The sequence below is a fragment of the Salmo salar genome, chromosome ssa16 (assembly GCF_905237065.1).
Source record: "Salmo salar chromosome ssa16, Ssal_v3.1, whole genome shotgun sequence".
Taxonomy (NCBI): Eukaryota; Metazoa; Chordata; class Actinopteri; order Salmoniformes; family Salmonidae; genus Salmo; species Salmo salar.
In genome coordinates this window covers 31,654,949-31,674,496 of record NC_059457.1, presented here as the reverse complement: position 1 = coordinate 31,674,496, position 19,548 = coordinate 31,654,949, and the positions used below count along the sequence as shown (strand labels likewise).

General features: G+C 44.5%; 1 protein-coding gene across 2 annotated transcripts in view; it reads right to left on the bottom strand.

Moving 5' to 3' along the window:
- LOC106573727 (guanine nucleotide-binding protein G(o) subunit alpha) overlaps window positions 1-19,548 on the bottom strand; it is a 160,934-nt gene that overhangs the window by 27,522 nt on the left and 113,864 nt on the right. For both annotated transcript variants that reach the window (XM_014149043.2, XM_014149044.2), the window contains exon 4: window positions 6,559-6,719. In XM_014149043.2, coding sequence (XP_014004518.1) covers window positions 6,559-6,719 — 161 coding nt within the window. The remainder of the gene's footprint in view (window positions 1-6,558; window positions 6,720-19,548) is intronic.

Genomic DNA, 19,548 nt, shown 5'->3' with positions numbered 1-19,548 from the left:
CTCTGACTCAGTACATTTATTAGCTAGCTAGCGAATAGCATTAGCATTAGGGGCTAACAGGATTTAGGCCCAACTTGCTAAGAAAAGACAAACTAGCTGTTTGCAGATGTTGCTAAGAAACACAAACAAATAGTGTAATTATAGAACGCTAGTGGATTTATATTAAGAAGCAAAGTAAAAACAGCATCGTTCTCATCAACATTGTTGCATGTGCTGCATTGACCATGCAGATTGAACTCAATTGTTTTGTGGTCGAAGAACAACAAATGTGCTTCTTGAGTGGGAGGAGGCGGTTCTAGGTCTGTGTGAAAAAAGGCATGGAGAGAGATTAGGAACATTTTACATCTGGCTAGAAATTAATAAGGAAATTATTTCTCAACAGAGAAAAATGTCCTCATGTATGCTACCTATATCTCCCCAATAGAATCCCCATACTTTAACAATGACAGCTTCTCCATCCTAGAGGGGGAGAGCAAAAATGTACAAGCTCAGGGACATGTACTAGTCTGTGGTGAACTAAATGCTAGAACTAGACAAGAACCTGACACCCTCAGCACACAGGTGGACAAACACCTACCTGGAGGTGACAGCATTCCCTCCCGCATATGCCCCTCTAGACAGAGCTACGACAACATAACCAACAAAAACGGGTCACAACTTCTGCAGATCTGTCGGATGCTGGGTATGTACATAGTCAATGGTAGGCTTCGAGGGGACTCCTATGGTAGGTACACCTATAGCAGTACTGTAGACTACTTTATCACTGACCTCAACCCAGTCTCTTAGAGCGTCCACAGTCAGTCCACTGACACCCCTATCATATTACAGCAAAATCACACTCTACTTGAACAGAGCTATGCTCAATCATGAGGCATCAAAGCCAAAGGAACTGAATAATATTAAGAAATGCGATAGATGGAAGGAAAAAAGGGTGGAAATCTACCAAAAAACAATTAGGCAACAACAAATTAAATTCCTTCTAGACAATTTCCTGGACAAACCATTTCACTGTAATAGTGAAGGTGTAAACTTGGCAGTAGAAAACCTAAACAGTATATTTGACCGCTCAGCTTCCCTATCAAATAAAAAAAATTCAAGCAGACAACCTATGAAAATGAACAACAATGACAAATGGTTTGATGAAGAATGCAAAAACCTACGGAAGATATTGAGAAACCTATCCAACCACAAACAGAGACCCAGAAAACCTGAGCCTACGCCTTCACTATGGTGAATCACTAAAACAATACAGAAATGCACTGCGGAAAAAGAAGGAACAGCACGTCAGAAATCAGTTCACTTCTGGTCAAATTGGAAAACCCGAAACAAACAACAACACAAAGAGTTATCTATCAAAAACGGAGATGTTTGGATAAACCAGTTATCTAATCTTTTTGGCTCTATAACAAAGAACAAACAGTAAAAACATATACATGATCAAATACAAATCAACTATTAAATACTACCAGAACCCACTGGATTATCCAATTACATTGAATGAACTACAGGACAAAATACAAACCCTCCAACCCATAAAAGTCTGTGGGGTTGATGGTATCCTAAGTTAAATGATAAAATATACAGACCACAAATTCCAATTGGCTATACTTAAACTCTTTAACATCATCCTCAGCTCTTGCATCTTCCCCAATATTTGGAACCAAGGACTGATCACCCCAATCCACAAAAGTGGAGACAAATTTGACCTAGTTGATATGTTGAATGTTACGTTCCTTTTGATGGCATAGAAGGCCAATCTTGCCTTGTCTCTCAGATCGTTCACAGCTTTGTGGAAGTCACCTGTGGCACTGATGTTTAGGCCGAGGTATGTATCGTTTTTTTGTGTGCTATAGGGCAACGGTGTCTAGATGGAATTTGTATTCGTTGTCCTGGCAACTGGACCTTTTTTGGAACACCATTATTTTTGTCTCTCTGAGATTTACTGTCAGGTCCCAGGTCTGACAGAATCTGTGCAGAAGGTCTAGGTGCTGCTGTAGCTCCTCCTTGGCTGGGTACAGAAGAACCAGATCATCAGTAGACATTTGACTTTAGATTCTAGTTGGGTGAGGCCGGGTGCTGCAGACTGTTCTAGTGCCATCACCAATTCGTTGATATGTTGAAGAGGGTGGGGCTTAAGCTGCATCCCTGTCTCACCCCCCGGCCCTGTGGAAAGAAATGTGTGTTTTTTGCCAATTTTAACAGCACACTTGTTGTTAGTGTACATGGATTTTATAATGTCGTATGTTTTTCCCCCAACACCACTTTCCATTAATTTGTATAGCAGACCCTCATGCCAAATTGAATCGAAAGCTTTTTTGAAATCAACACAGTATGAGAAGACTTTGCCTTTGTTTTGGTTTGTTTGTTTGTCAATTAGGGTGTGCAGGGTGAATACGCGGTCTGTCGTACGGTAATTTGGTAAAAAGCCAATTTGACATTTGCTCAGTACATTGTTTTCGCTGAGGAAATGTACGCATCTGCTGTTAATGATAATGCATAGGATTTTCCCAAGGTTGCTGCTGACGCATATCCCCTGGTAGTTATTTGAGAAACAGACGCCTCACAAGTCCTCAACTGGCAGCTTCATTAAATAGTACCCACAAAACACCAGTCTCAACGTCAACAGTGAAGAGGCGACTCCGGGATGCATGCCTTCTAGGCAGAGTTGCAAAGAAAAAGCCATCTCAGACTGGCCAATAAAAATAAAAGATTAAGATGGGCAAAATAACACAGACACTGGACAGAGGAACTCTGCCTAGAAGGCCAGCATCCCGGAGTTGCCTCTTCGCTGTTGACGTTGAAACTGGTGTTTTGCGGGTACTATTTAATGAAACTGCAGGTTGAGGACTTGTGAGGCGTCTGTTTCTCAAACTAGACAGACACTCTAATGTACTTGTCCTCTTGCTCAGTTTTGCACCGGGGTACACAGAGTTGTATGAGATCTTCTGTTTCTTGGAAATTTCTCACATGGGATAGCCTTCCTTTCTCAGAACAAGAATAGATTGACAAGTTTCAGAAGAAAGTTTCTGCCCATTTTGAGCCTGTAATCGAACCCACAAATGCTGATGCTCCAGATACTAAACTAGTCTAAAGAAGGCCAGTTGTATTGCTTCTTTAATCAGGACAACAGTTTTCAGCTGTGCTAACATAATTGCAAAAGGGTTTTCTAATGATCAATTAGTCTTTTAAAATGATACATTTGGATTAGCTAACACAACGTGGCATTGGAACACAGGAGTGATGGTTGCTGATAATGGGTCTCTGTACGCCTATTTAGATTTCCATTAAAAATCCAGCTACAATAGTCATGTACAACATTAACAATGCCCACACTGTATTTCTGATCAATTTGATGTAATTTAATGGACAAAAAAGTTTGCTTTTCTTTCAAAAAGGACTTCGAAGTGACCCCAAACTTTTGAATGGTAGTGTATGTTTCCCATGTCAATAAAGCCCCTTATATTGAATTGAATTGAGAGCGGAGAGAGATGACCCAAGTAGAAAAGTAAACCATAAAAATGGACGTTACATATGGCGTATCACATTTAACAAACTAAACATTCAAATACCGGTATAGAAGGTAAAGTAAAAACCCAAACTGGTCCGTGCATCAATACCGGTATATCGTAAAATACAGTATACCGCCCAGCCCTACATCCACATCATATTCACACAGCAATATTATTTACACAATATATGAACCAGCCCAAACAAAAAGCTAATTTCCCCTCTGGAAGTTCAACTTGTAACCCCAAATCCAATAAACATGATGAGAATATAGGTTACAGCCTCCAGTGCCACCTTGAATTTACTGTTTCATTATTCCAAGGTAGCACACTTTCCTCTCCAACCTCTCTGTATCCCTCCTTTCTGTCCTTTCTGTCCATCACTGATATGTTCTCTCCTTTTCTGTTTTCCTCTCCCAGTTGACCATTCCTCTTATCTGTATTTGCCTTGCCTTTCTCCCCCATTGGGATGTATTGTTTAACATCAAATAGGAGCTGCCAATGCAAATTTCAGCCGGCTGTAAGAGGGGGATTTCCATAAAGGACTGTGAGTGGTCTGTTGCAGTCTAGTCTCATACAGTGTCATAGTCTCAGTACCAGCTACAGCAAGCGCTTTATGAAATTAAGTGTGAATCTCTGTTTACTTTGGAACAGAAAGGGCACAATCCAATGAGGAGTAAGCAGCAGAAAGTGTGTTTATTCCTCTGCCGTGACACAATTGACATTTTCTATCCAACTGGATATCAGTGTGCTCTTCAATGAAATACTATCTCTCCAGTGTCTTCCAGCTGAACCTCCATTGAAATATCAACTGGAGTTCATGAAACCAACATCCATATTTTCCACCAGTAACTAATATGATGAATAAAATACCAAGGGAAGTCTTGGGGATTTGAGGTCCGGTATTTTATGTAGTCTGTCACAAAACTGTAGTAGCTCTGTGGCTCTGCAACCCAGTGGTGTTCTATAGAAATTAGGTTCTGTGCTGTTAGGATTAGGCTGGGTCATCTGGGGTCTGTTCAAGTGGTGTAGAGGTGGAGTGCAGAGGGAAGGGGGCTCTCTCTTTGGTATGAGAGACTCATATCTGTCCCTCACTACTTTGGCTCCTTGCTAGTAACATCCTCCCCCTCCCACACACCATCCCCCCTCTTCCCTCCCTCTCCTCCCTCCTCCTCATAATCCAGTTTGAGTGCTCTGCCTGGCAACACTTCTCAGCAACAACCCTGCTGTCGGCTGCTTCCCTTATGTAGCAGATAACCTAATTATCCTAACCTGCAACATGAATTAAGGTTAGAAAAAGGGTTATGGTTAGCTAAAATGCCAAAAATGCAACTTCTGACATCAATTTGACGTGACTCACAGACAGCGGGTAGAAACGAGGAAGATCAGAAAATAGAGGACTTTAAGAGAAGAACAGAGATAATTAAGTGTCCTGTGGTACACCACAGTGGCATGGTAGGGCTGGAGGTGGGGGTGAGCCACACATGGTTACAACTTATCTGATGGGCCTCTGGTAAAGTTGATGTGGTAAAAGAGCACTGCTACAGTGAAGCTGATGGGTGGAGAGCTCTGTAGCACAAAATGGCTGCCATGCATGATTTAGTTGGGAGCTATGATATGCTTGTTCATTGGGTATTCTTTCAGTATCAGCTGATTGTTTGAGTTGATAAGATGAACACTGTATTTTTGACTGGGAATCTTCAAATGGGTTATTTTGGTCCCTTGGGGGAGAAGACACACACTACCATGTAAATAGCATTCTAATGAATATGCACATGGTGAATAAATGGGTCACAAATGAAGGGCATCCACGTGCCCGTACATCACTGAGGACATATCCAGGGCCATTCAGAGAGAGACAGAAGAGACGACTGTCACGTGGGCTACTTTCAGACATATACAACTCAATGAGTTATACAACGTTTTCATAAAGCAGACTGGGATAAAACAACCCAATCTAATCTGTACGATAACATAATCATGCCAGACATTGGCATATCAAAGTCTGCATGGTGTGTCTTGAGTTCCATGTAAATGTGAAATAAGTGTGTTTCATAAACATATTGTCGATTGAAAGAAAATGAAATGCAATACTATGGGCTTCAAGCCCCCCACCTCCTTTGAGAAGCTGAGCCACTCGCCACAATCAGTGTCTCTCTCTCCTGCTCCAGTGTCACGGTGTATTGCTGGTGCTCTCCATACTAGTCCTCATGATGACTTACTGAACCCCCACACTCATAAAGACAGCTGCCTTTAAATGTCTGATGTTTTGCACTTAATCAATGCAGCATTCATTGATGATTCAGATTGGGTTAGCTGGGATGGGAAAGGGGGATACCTAGTCAGTTGTACAACTGAATACATTCAACTGAAATGTGTCTTCAGCATTTAACCCTCTGAATCAGAGAGGTGTGGGGGGCTGCCTTAATCAACATCCACGTCATCGGCGCCCGGGGAACAGTGGGTTAACTGCCTTGCTCAGGGGTAGAACAACATATTTTTTACCTTGTCAGCTTGGGGATTCAATCCAGCAACCTTTCGGTTACTGGCCCAACCCAACGCTCCTACCCGCCGTCCCAGGATAGGGTGGATGAGACGATGGACACACGTGGTGGTGTTGTTTCTCTCTCTCCTCTCTCTCTCTCTCTCTCTCTCTCTCTCTCTCTCTCTCTCTCTCTCTCTCTCTCTCTCTCTCTCTCTCTCTCTCTCTCTCTCTCTCTCTCTCTCTCTCTCTCTCTCTCTCTCTCTCTCTCTCTCCACTGTTTAAGAAAATCCCAAATTACGTTAATTCAAGCTCTCAAGATCTCCCTCCAAAACCTACATGATTGTGTGTATGTGCACATATAAATACAAAATAAGTGTTTGATACCAATTCATATTTATTGAATATGACTACAGTCACATGGACATAAATGAATGTAGTGAGTGGATGATGTTTATGTATGTGTGATCCATAAACAGGAGCATCGATTGAACAGAGTAATGAGAGTTGTATTGATCCTGCAGCACCCGGCCCTCCTGTAAGGGGCGGTAGAGGTAGAGTAGTACTCACTATTGGGCGGAGTCATTGAGCTGGTATTCTCGGGCGCGGCTGAAGCACTCCTGGATGCCGGAGTCGGACCACAGGTGGATCATAGCCCCCAGGAGCTCAGGAGAATACGGCTCAGTGTCCTCCATACGACTCACCACGTCACACACCAGCTTAGCATCAGCCTGAGGAGGGAGAGGAACAACAGGTACATTACAGCACCTACAGTACAACCTATACACACAAGCCTGTAGAGAGGAAAACCTCAGCCCGTAGAGAGGAAAAGGCAAAGCAGTCACAATAAGTATTCATACCACAGAATAAAACCAGAGAAGTATTTCCTGTGCAGAGCTAAAAAAAAATACTCCTAAAATTAGTGTAAATAGAAAATAGATACAGTTGAAGTCAGAAGTTTACATACACCTTAGCCAAATACATTTAAACTCAGTTTTTCACAATTCCTTACATTTAATCCTAGTAAAAATTCCCTGTCTTAGGTCCGTTAGGATCCCCACTTTATTTTTAGAATGTGAAATGTCAGAATAATAGTAGAGAGAATGATTTATTTCAGCTTTTATTTCTTTCATCACATTCCCAGTGGATCAGAAGTTTACATACATTCAATTATTATTTTGTAGCATTGCCTTTAAATTGTTTAACTTGGGTCAAACGCTTTGGGTAGCCTTCCACAAGCTTCCCACAATAAGTGGGTGAATTTTGGCCCATTCCTGACAGAGCTGGTGTAACTGAGTCAGGTTTGTAGGTCTCCTTGCTCACACACACTTTTTCAGTTTTGCCCACAAATTTTCTATAGGATTGAGGTCAGGGCTTTATGATGGCCACTCCAATACCTTGACTTTGTTGTCCTTAAGCCATTTTGCCACAACTTTGGAAGTATGCTTGGGGTCATTGTCCATTTGGAAGACCCATTCGTGACCAAGCTTTAACTTCCTGACTGATGTCTTGAGATGTTGCTTCAATATATCCACATAATTTTTCTCCCTCATGATGCCATCTATTTTGTGCACCAGTCCCTCCTGCAGCAAATCACTCCCACAACATGCTGCTGCCACCCCTGTGCTTCACGGTTGGGATGGTGTTCTTCGGCTTGCAAGCCTCCGCCTTTTCCCTCCAAACACAACGATTGTCATTATGGTGAAACAGTTCTATTTTTTTTCATCAGACCATAGGACATTTCTCAAAAAAGTACGATCTTTGTCCCCATGTGCAGTTGCAAACCGTAGTCTGGCTTTTTTATGGCGGTTTTGGAGCAGTGGCTTCTTCCTTGCTGAGTGGCCTTTCAGGTCATGTCGATATAGGACTGTTTTACTGTGGACATAGATACTTTTGTACCTGTTTCCTCCAGCATCTTCACAAGGTCCTTTGCTGTTGTTCTGGGATTTATTTGCACTTTTCGCACCAAAGTACGTTCATCTCTAGGAGACAGAACACATCTCCTTCCTGAGCGGTATGATGGCTGCGTGATCCCATGGTGTTTATACTTGCGTACTATTGTTTGTACAGATGAACGTGGTACCTTCAGGCGTTTGGAAATTGTGCCCAAGGATGAACCAGACTTGTGGAGGTCTACCATTTTTTTCTGAGGTCTTGGCTGATTTATTTTGATTTTCCCATGATGTCAAGCACAGAGGCACTGAGTTTAAAGGTAGGCCTTGAAATACATCCACAGGTACACCTCCGATTGACTCAAATGATGTCAAGTAGCCTATCAGAAGCTTCTAAAGCCATGACATCATTTTCTGTAATTTTCCAAGCTGTTTAAAGACACAGTCAACTTAGTGTATGTGAACTTGTATGTAAACTTCTGACCCACTGGAATTGTGATACAGTGAGTTCTAAGTGAAATAATCTGTCTGTAAACAATTGCTGGAATCACTTGTGTCATGCACAAAGTAGATGTCCTAACCGACTTGCCAAAACTATAATTTGTTAACAAGAAATTTGTGGAGTGGTTGAAAAACGAGTTTTAACGACTCCAACCTAAGTGTATGTAAACTTCTGACTTCAACTGTACATCCAATCTAGGCGCTGAAATGTAATAATTGTTTTCATTCCACTAGTGTCAACAAATGCAAGGGTCACAGTAGAGGAGCATCCTGGAAGGAGTGACCAAACACTCGTCACGATGCCCTGACCTGCACACTGGTTCTGAGAAAGCTGAGAGTGTGTTAGCCCTTACTGCCGACCCTCCGACCCTCCACAGGCGTGCAACAGTAACTCAGTTACAGGCTGGGCATCCTGTGTGTGTGTGTGTGTGTGTGTGTGTGTGTGTGTGTGTGTGTGTATGTGGGTGCGCCCCACTACTCTGCCTCTCTCCTCTGCAGCTGCTAATCCCACCTGTGGGCTCAGACCCCTAGTCCACACTAAAACCGGACACACACACACACACACACACACACACACACACACACACACACACACACACACACACACACACACACACACACACACACACACACACACACACACACACACACACACACACACACACACACACACACACGATACACAGATAAAAAGGACACATGAAAGAAAAAATAGAGACACTGAGAAAGTGGTCCTCTGTAGCTTAGTTGGTAGCGCATGGCGTTTGCTATACCAGGATAGTGGGGTCGATTCCTGGGACCACCCATACTTAAAAAGTGTCTGTTAAACGGCATAAACAGTAGATACAGTGAGAGAGTCACCACGACAATAGAGTGCAGCTGTGATCTCTGTTCCTCTCTGAGGACAGAGTGAGAGAAGGCTGGAGGAGGGTCGACACTTGTTCCTCAAAGGCTTGAGATCAGAACCCAGTGGTTTCTCTGTAGTGAGTATTGGGGTGTGATATAATGGGAGTGTAGGGAGTCATTGACCTGTATGCCCTCTCTGAGTGACCATGTGCAGTTGACACCAACCATAGTACTTGACTAACAGGCTCTAGTCTGTCCTGTGACATGCTCTACTCCAGCCGGTCTGCCACTCACAGCACCAATCAGGAGCGTAGTTACCAACAGAGCTAAGGTCATGGGGCATCACTAAGAGAAAATGAAAACCCTCCTCAGCTTCTGTTTCACCACCTGCTCTGAAGCTGATCAATACCCAGTCATTGATAATGATCTACACACTGGATACACATGTTGTGCGCACACACACACACACACACACACACACACACACACACCTTTTAGCTGCAATCTCCTCTATAATGGTAGAGAGGATGAGGCAAGAGGATGTTACAGAAAAAAAGATGGAGGGAGAAATGGCTCTCTCTCTCTTTTTCACTTCCTCTAATCTCCTCACTTGCTCAACACTTCCCCTCCTTACGTCATTTCACCAATGTCCTTCAGTCTTCTTTATGTAGCATCGATCCAAAGTTACACTCAAACACAAAGCCATGCAGTGTCTGCAGCCAAGGCACTGAAAATAGTGTTTTGTTCCTTTAAGCAGGAGAGCCAGGCAGCTTAGCTATGACAAAGCCCAGCGTTTTAGGGTCAGACTCCCTCAGCAGTCCTAACCTGGGGGAGAGAGGCTAGGCCAGCCAACTCAGCAGGGAGAGGGAGGAACACTTCAACCCAAATCAGCACAAAAACAAGCGTGAGAAATGGAAGATAGTGTTGATAGGAGAGAGAGAACTGAGAATCAGGTTGGAATCTGTGATCTCCGTAGATTCTCTACGCTATACAGTGTTATCCCTGGTGGGAGAGAGAGACTGCATTGTTCACATCGGCATGAAAGCCCTGGAGACATCTGGAGCCCAGCACAGGAGAAGTGACAGGAACTGCTGTCACCAATTAAAGTCTGACACTAAAATATCTCTCAGATGAACTGAGGCTAGGAAACCAAGAAGCTGCTGTTGGAGCTTAAATGATTAGACCACCTGTATTACCATATTACCTGTTCCAAGATGGCTGCTCAAATACAGCTTGCCAATACACATTCAGGACGTGTCTGAGAGCATAAAAACTGTGATGTATCATCTGTAAATTGTGACTGACTGATCTACAAATAATATTGAGTAGTTATTTATGATGCAAGGTGATTTGACTCACCTTTAAAGTTGACTGCAATGTCGAAAGCGCCCAGTCTTTCAACAGATCAGCATGGTGATTGATGACAGAGTTGGGCAGAATGTTTGTGATTGGACAGGGGAGACTCTCTCCTCCTTCCTAGTGAGCCTAACCTTTAAGTACAGGCCCTGTGAACTCAGTTGGATGGAACCCTGTAGGTCCCACCTCTTGTAGGTTTCAACAGTCAAAACAGAAACAAACCTACGCATGGCCTGAGAGGAACCAACTGCACTGACCCCTGACCCCTGACTGATACCCGCCTGAGTGGGCATTTATCCACATTCCTTACTCCACCCCAATCCTAAATGGATGTTTTCCAAAGTGAAAAGAAGAAACATGGATAGCCCAATACAGGGAAAGGCTGATAGCACCTTCATGCATAAACCTCATCCCACCTTTGCAGCATGGAAACCTAGGGACCGTGAAATGTACAATTCTGGACTGTGAACTGTGGCGCATTATAAACTCTATGGGCCCAGTCTAGTCAAGATATTGATTTAGTGTTAAGCAGTAGAGGCTGCTGAGGGGAGAACGGCTCATAATAAAGCTGGAATGGAGTGGTATCAAACACAAACACGTGGTTCATACCATTCCATTTACTCCATTCTAGCCATTATTATGAGCCGTCCTCCCCCTCAGCAGCCTCCACTGGTGTTGAGGCAGCGACAGAGGCGACCTTTCCTTCCTAATCAGGGCAGGGCCATCAGAGACGATCTACTTACTGCTGAGATACTGTATATATGGTCCCTGGTCCCTTCCTGAGCCTGGCTGCTACCTGCACCCTGCCTGCCTCCTGGTCCTGTGTGGGCCCACATCAAACAGGTGCCTCCCTGCTTACCCTTCTCACCCATCCCCAGGAGACCCAGCACCACTACACCCCAGCACCAGCACAGATTAGGATTAAAACAAGGCCGCAAAGTGCCTGTTTATTGGTATTATGATAATCCCTTCTCAGACTGTGTCATTACGATGCCTCGTGTCCTACTGTACGCCCATTCTAAGCTACTGCTATCTTGTTATCTTCAAAAATAAACCTTTTGATCACAGCTAAAAACAGAGGATTAGAATAGGGATGGGGATAAAGGGGTGCAGGTTAAATGTAGTTTAGGATATTTTTAGGCTACATGCAATACTCTACTAGCCTGGTCCCAGATCTGTTATGTTTGGCATAACAAGGACCATACTGTAGGACTTGGCTATACATCACAAAGCGATCTGGGATCAGGCTAGTAGGCTAGTACTTCACCCCTGGGTTACATAACTTCCTGTTCCACTGTAACAGTATGTGTGGTGGGTGAGCTGAACAGCACTCCATTCCATTGATGATCCTGAGAGGATGTACAGTAATTATGGATGTGATGCTGTGATGACTGTGTGTGTGTGTGTGTGTGTATTTGTGTGTGTACATGGATCACTGGGCCTCATGGCCCTACACAAGGTACAATACTGGGAGATACTGTGGCAGCCAACTGCACTGAGCTCCTCAGAGGAGAGATGCTACTCTGATTACAGCAGAACCACAGCAGAGGCTGTTAAAACCCCTGGAGCCTCCATTATTGGCCTGTAACAGATAAGGAAAATATTGATCACTTCAGTTTACGTCTCTCTCTTTACCACATGTTGTGTCCTGTACTGTACAGTAACTATACAAACGGATGATTGGTCTGTGGACAAACCGTCATGACACATAACAATTACAATTAGACAGTGGGCTAATCAGAGCCAGAGAGATAGAGGGGTCAGCTATGGGCCATAGATGGGCTGGGAGCCTCTAAACCTAGAACATGCAGGAAACAGACAGACAGACACATATGCTTGGCAGGTCAAATGGCTGTTTCCGCTGCCTCTCGCAGGAGAGACCAGTGGCCTGATTCAATTTCCTGTGACCAAGCTCTGATACTACTGTTATTTATATAAACCGCTATATACTCTCCTTTCTCTGTCTTTTTCCTTTATTCCCCTCTCTGTGCTTGTGAATAGGGCCCCACAGCTGGAGTGTGAGGCCAGTGAATGGATGTCTTTCTGTGAGCAGCACACACAGTTGAATTAGCCTTGGAGGAAAAGGTCAAAGATCAATGCTCAACAGCATTAGCTGTCCTGGGGCATAAAATGGGCATTCTTCAGGAAGGTCAATGCAGAGCTCCATATGAAAACAAAACTGCATTCAGTATCAACATCTATGATAATCACCTGGCCACACATAACTGCAGAGCAAATTCCAGCAGAGAAGAACGTAGCTGAAGGTAAACCAGCATGAAGCCAGAGAAAGGCCACTCAATAGCTCTGCGTGGAAATCCTATAGCCAGCACATTCAATAGAAAAGAACACAGTACATTAGAATACGGGTCATTCCATGTCATTTCAGCAAGCCATGACACCCACCATCTCAGATTGTTCTGAAATAGTTTCTGTAGTTAGAAACAGATAAGATTAGCATTCCTGCAACATTATTTTGTTGAAATATAATTTGATCTCTGAGAAATTAAGCTAATTGATTGCACCCAAATTGGCCATTTTAATTTATAGGATTTGTATAATATTCAATAAATATATTGCCTAACTTTTGATTTGGACCAAAGTTTTTTTTCTAACAATGCGTAAGACGAGGAATCCAAAGAAATGGTCAAAAGTCCCCCACAGACTGATGAACCCATTTACAGATATGCATCTGTTGGTCACAGTAGGGGCGTGGAAGACCAGTCAGTATCAGAAAACCAGCCAGTATCTGGTGTGACCACCATTTATCATGCTGAAACATGAGGTGATGGCGGTGGATGAATGGCACGACAATGGGCCTCAGGATCTCATCACGGTATCTCTGTGCATTCAAACTGCCATCGATAAAATGCAATTGTGTTCGTTGTTCGTAGCTTATGCCTGCCCATACCATAACCCCACTGCCACCATGGAACACTCTGTTCACAATGTTGACGTCAGCCAACCACACACCCACACACGACGCCATACACGCAATCAGCATGTCAATTGCACGCTCCCTCAAAACTTAAGACATGTGGCATTGTGTTGCGTGACAAAACTGCACATTTTAGAGTGGCCTTCTATTGTCCCCAGCACAAGGTGCACTTGTGTAATGATCATGCTGTTTAATCAGCTTCTTGATATGCCACACCTGTCATGTGGATGGATTATCTTGGAAAATGGAAAAATATAAATGCTCACTAACAGGGATGTAAACAAAGAAATGTAGAGAAATACGCTTTTTGTGCATATGGAACATTTCTGGGATCTTTTATTTCAGCTCATGAAACATGGGATCCTAAATGATTTTCCAATAGTTTTTTTCGGAACAGAACCATCAATGTTTTTGTTCCGTTCCACTGTTCCGACCAGCCAAATAAAGTTCTGAACCAGTTTGATCCCCCCAAAAAGTACATTTTGCTTGACATTAAATGACTCCATCAATCAGTGCGGATAGAGTAGCTTTCTATGGAGCGGGCAAGCTATAGTTGTTTACATGCATTGGACAGACAGAAGTGTAGGGTGCAAGATGCGACTGAAATTGTGTGGGTGGGGAGAGAGTGAGAGAAAGTGGAGGAGGAGGCTTGGCTTGAAGCGCTGGGCATCTTGTTATGACAAGCATTATCTGAATTAAAACCACATAATTATACCTACGGAGGAGCAGCTTCTATGAAGGAACTTTGAATGTCTTTGAACTCCGGAGAGTTGGCCTAAAACCTCTCTAGGGGGTGTAGGACGGTAGCGACCCACCTGGCCAACATCCAGTGAAATTGCAGAGCACCAAATTCAAAAACAGAAATACTCATTATAAAAATTCATAAAACATACAAGTGTTATACATCGATTTAAAGATTAACTTCGTGTTAATCCAACCACAGTGTCAGATTCAAAAAGGCTTTACGGAGAAAGCATTCTTCTCTAATTAAAAATCTCTCTCCCTAATTTCTGAATCACGTTTGTAATGTCAGTAGGCTACAGTAACCTATGCTTCAGAGTGGTAGGAGCAGGTAGCCTACACATGCACACACACTGGTAAAGATTTCTAGCTGGCAGGCAGACACTGGAATACGTTTCTGAGTGACAGAGTGAGGGCTTTAAATAGACCTTCTTGCTTTTTGGGGGCTGGAAAAAAATGCCCGGAGCATAAAATAGCTTTATTAAGCGGTTCCCATGCTTTTAAAATAACTGTTCTGGAACAGTATAGATCACTTTCGTTCCCGGTTCTGATTCTGTTCCTCAAAAATATTTGTTATTTTTCTGGATTTAATAATATTGCAGGAATGCTAATCGTATGTTTCCAAAAACAGAAATAATTTCAAAACAATCTGAGATGGTGGGTGTAGAAATCCTCTTTCTTGTGTTTTTTGAGGTGGAATGACCCATACAGTATCTACAGTTATTCTCAAAGCACACAATACTGTACCATCCATGTTGAAGAGGAGGTCTGTCCTTGTCTCTGTATGTACACTATATATTCAAAAGTAAGTGGACACCCCTTCAAATCAGTGGATTCAGCTATTTCAGCCACACCCGTTGCTGACAGGTGTATAAAATCGAACACACAGCCATGCAATCTCCATAGACAAGCTCAGTGACTTACAGGGTGGCACCATCATAGGATGCCACCTTTACAACAAGTCAGTTCGTCAAATTTCGGCCCTGCTAGAGCTGCCCCCGTCAACTGTAAGAGCTGTGAAGTGAAGTGGAAACGTCTAGGACTAACAACGGCTCAGCCGCAAAGTGGTAGGCCCCACAAGCTCACAGAACCGGACCGCCAAGTGCTGAAGCACGTAGCGTGCAAAAATCGTCTGTCCTTGGTTGCAACACTAAATACCAAGATCCAAACGCACCTGGAAGCAACATCAGCACTAGAGTCAGCACTAGAACTGTTCGTCGGGAGCTTCCTGAAATGGGTTTCCATGGCCCAGCAGCCGCATACAAGCCTAAGATCACCAATACGCAATGACAAGCGTCGGCTGGAGTGGTGTAAAGCTCGCCACCATTGGACTCTGGAGCAGTGGAAACGCGTTCTCTGGAGTGATGAATCAAGCTTCACCATCTGGCAGTCTGACAGACGAATCTGGGTTTGGCGGTAGCCTGGAGAACGCTACCTGCCGGAATGCATAATGCCAAATGTAATGTTTGGTAGAGGAAGAATAATGGCCTAGGGCTGTTATCCATGTTTTGGGCTACGCCCCTTCGTTCCAGTGAAGGGAAAACTTAACAGCGTACAATGACATTCTAGACGATTCTCTGCTTCCAACTTTGTGGCAACAGTTTGGGGAAGGCCCATTCCTGTTTCAGCATGACAATGCCCCCGTGCACAAAGCGAGGTCCATACAGAAATGGTTTGTCGAGATCGGTGTGGAAGAACTTGACTGACCTGCACAGAGCCATGACTTCAACCCCATCGAACACCTTTGGGATGAATTGGAACGCCGCCAGCGAGCCAGGCCTAATCGCCCAACATCAGTGCCCAACTTCACTAATGCTCTTGTGGCTGAATGGAAGCAAGTCCCCGCAGCAATGTTCCAACATCTAGTGGAAAGCCTTCCCAGAAGAGTGGTGTTATCGCAGCAAAGGGAGGACCAACTCCATATTAATGCCCATGATTTTGGAATGAGATGTTTGACAAGCAGGTGTCCACATACTTTTGGTCATGTAGTGTATGTATGTATGTATGTATGTATGTATGTATGTATGTATGTATGTATGTATGTATGTATGTATGTATGTATGTATGTATGTATGTATGTATGGTGATAATGACATCACAGTAGACTGTGTCCACTGAGACATGACTGGAATTCTGAAACAATACCAAGTGGCTTCCTTCATTCCCCATTTCTTCACCTTTCTCCCTCTATCGCTCTCTCTCTCCATCTCTATCCCTCATGTCCTTCTTCACTTGTCCCTTCTGCTTTCTTTCTTCACATCTCCCTTTCCATGTGTGTTTTTTTTCATTTACCTCTCACCTCTCCCACCCTCTCTCATCATCTCTGGATAGACCAGATTGTTATGTCATCACACTCCACGAGGTGCTTCTGATTCACAGATAGGCATAGTGCCTTTTCTAAATGGACACCCCCCCTCGCTGCTGCCAGCCCTCCTCTTCACTTCATTATCGTGTCTCTCTCTCTCTGTCGCTGGCTCACAGGTTCCACCCTCCCTGCCTTCCTCTTCACTCCTCCGCATCATGACAGTCAGCTACAGTTGCCATGGTTACCAGGCCCTTCCTGGGGAATGCAATCTTGGGTCTCTCTCTCTCAGTCTCTCTGTCTTTCTCTCCCTCCATCTCTGAATTATTGATCTGATAGAATATTTAACTGTTATTCTGCTTTCTTGGTGAATGGTCCAGTTGTGGCCTAATGGCTGCCAGCCAGGCCTTAAAGGCCCTGCCGTGTGGTAGGGTACTACGCGTTGTGGCTCAGCCTCTGTTGCCACACTAAGTGGAGCCCATTGGCCATGTCCACCATGGACGCCACTCATCTCACATACACAGAGCTGAGCAACAGAGCTCCAGAGCCACTGCCAGCCCCGACCCCCACAGTGCCTCACCATTAACCAGCCAGGGGTGGCTCCTTCTCCTGCTTCCCGCTGCTACGTCACCCAGCACAGTGAATAAACACACTCCCCTCACCATTAACCAGCCAGGGGTGGCTCCTTCTCCTGCTTCCCGCTGCTACGTCACCCAGCACAGTGAATAAACACACTCCCCTCACCATTAACCAGCCAGGGGTGGCTCCTTCTCCTGCTTCCCGCTGCTACGTCACCCAGCACAGTGAATAAACACACTCCCCTCACCATTAACCAGCCAGGGGTGGCTCCTTCTCCTGCTTCCCGCTGCTACGTCACCCAGCACAGTGAATAAACACACTCCCCTCACCATTAACCAGCCAGGGGTGGCTCCTTCTCCTGCTTCCCGCTGCTACGTCACCCAGCACAGTGAATAAACACACTCCCCTCACCATTAACCAGCCAGGGGTGGCTCCTTCTCCTGCTTCCCGCTGCTACGTCACCCAGCACAGTGAATAAACACACTCCCCTCACCATTAACCAAAAGGACATGTGGTGATACCTGTCTGCGTAGTGAGAAATTCCTGTGCGTGCCTACGATAACAGGTATATATATATCAAAGAGAGTCTCTGGCTAATTCAGGCACCAGATGATGTAGGGTTAGTAAAATGAGACACAGAAGCTAAATGGTGGATAGAAACACATGAGCCAAATTAGTCTTCCATATGCCAGATGTTCACAATCAGAGCAATCCAGAAGCCAATATGACTGTAGACTGTTTTAGTGAAACATATCAGAGAAACATATGTGCTGTTTTTGTGCTATTTTGTTTTCTGTTTCCATACTAACGTTAACCAAATGTTCATTCCACCACTTCTTTCTCTCTGTAATAATAGAATCAGGGACATTATCCTCACACCACTGAGTGGCTGGAAACTAGATCTGGATCTGGGTCACACTGCCATGCTGGCCGCTCTGCTGGCCGCTCCCTGACCTATGTGATGCCACAGAGAAACTTGTGGAACTCTGGACTTTTAGAGTTAAAGATCGCTCCACTCTGCTCTGCTTGTCTGAGCCTCTCCACTCCACTGCCGTCTCCAACAACATCAGCCAGGCCCGCTCCTCCCCACTTCTCTCTGCTCAGCTTTCATTTCAGCTCCTCTCTGTCTCAGAGACTTCATAGACTTCACACAAGCTGCCACCTCCACCCCTCTGAAACACACCTCAGTGAGACTCCGCCCTTTTCGGTGTCAATCTTTCTCACCATTCTGCACAGGCAATAGGCTGTGTGGTTAACCCCACCCCTCTCAGGCGTCCCAGAGACATTTACAGGGGGAAATCAAATTAAGCCTGCGAATAACAAACTACATGGGCGTCAGGGCGTTGGCTCCTTGCTATGGCAGGCTGGCCAGTAATTAGACAGGCCTGTGTGCCCAGCCAGGTGGAAATGACGTGCCCACAGGTGGGGGTGGAGTTGGCCCACAGTGGCGCCCGCCTGGCAGGACTCCCGGGACACCACATAGGGAGGGGTAGTTAGACAGAGTGCAACAGGATCCATATCTTCTCCTGTCTTAACGTTACTGCTTTGTCATCATCCTGACCTATAACTTTTCATTTCATACTCAGGTTGTAGTAGTAGTGGTGGTCCATTAGTATAGTAGGGGGTGAGAGACGAGTGCAAAAATGGAGAAGGGATGTGTTCCCATATTCTCTGTATGTACAGTATGGAAGTATTGAGGTACCGATCACAGAGGATAAACCTTCGATTTAAAAGAAATCCAACGCAATTCCACCCCTTAAACCACTCCAAATAGCACCAACAGGAAGCCATAGTATCCCCCCACTTAAGCCTCAGAGAGATGGTGTTATATAGGGAGAAGGAAAAAGAAAAAAAAGATGAGAGAATGTAAAAAGAAAGAAAGTCCGGGCCCTATTCAGAGCCATTCCGGCCAATGAAAGGCTGAGATCACATAGATGTACTGTTCCTGTTCAAGTGTCCGATGAGCTGTGTCTCTGTGGCAACCGCCTGTTTCCTAGCAGTACAGCACAGCTTATGGAAAAATGAATGAAAATCCACCCTGAGAGAGCGGGAAGGGAAGAGAGCAGGGAGGCCAGAAAACAAGATGTCCACAGTGTTACCGACAAACCAGGAAAAACAAGCTGGTGCTCCCTCTGTGTGGAGAGAGGAACATAATCACACCCAAGACTTACAAACCATCAGTAGCCAGTGGTGTGGAAGAGAGGACTGGACACACAGTACACTTAAACTGGCACACACACACATACATACACACACAGACAGCAGGGAGTATTGCTGCTCATCAACTGAAGAGGAGCACCTTGTTTCAGGGACCTAAATATAAATCTCGGCTCTGAATGCATTCATTTGATAGCTGTAAGATAAGAGCTGTTGAATTAGATTCTTATTTTCTCAGTTTGTCAGATGAA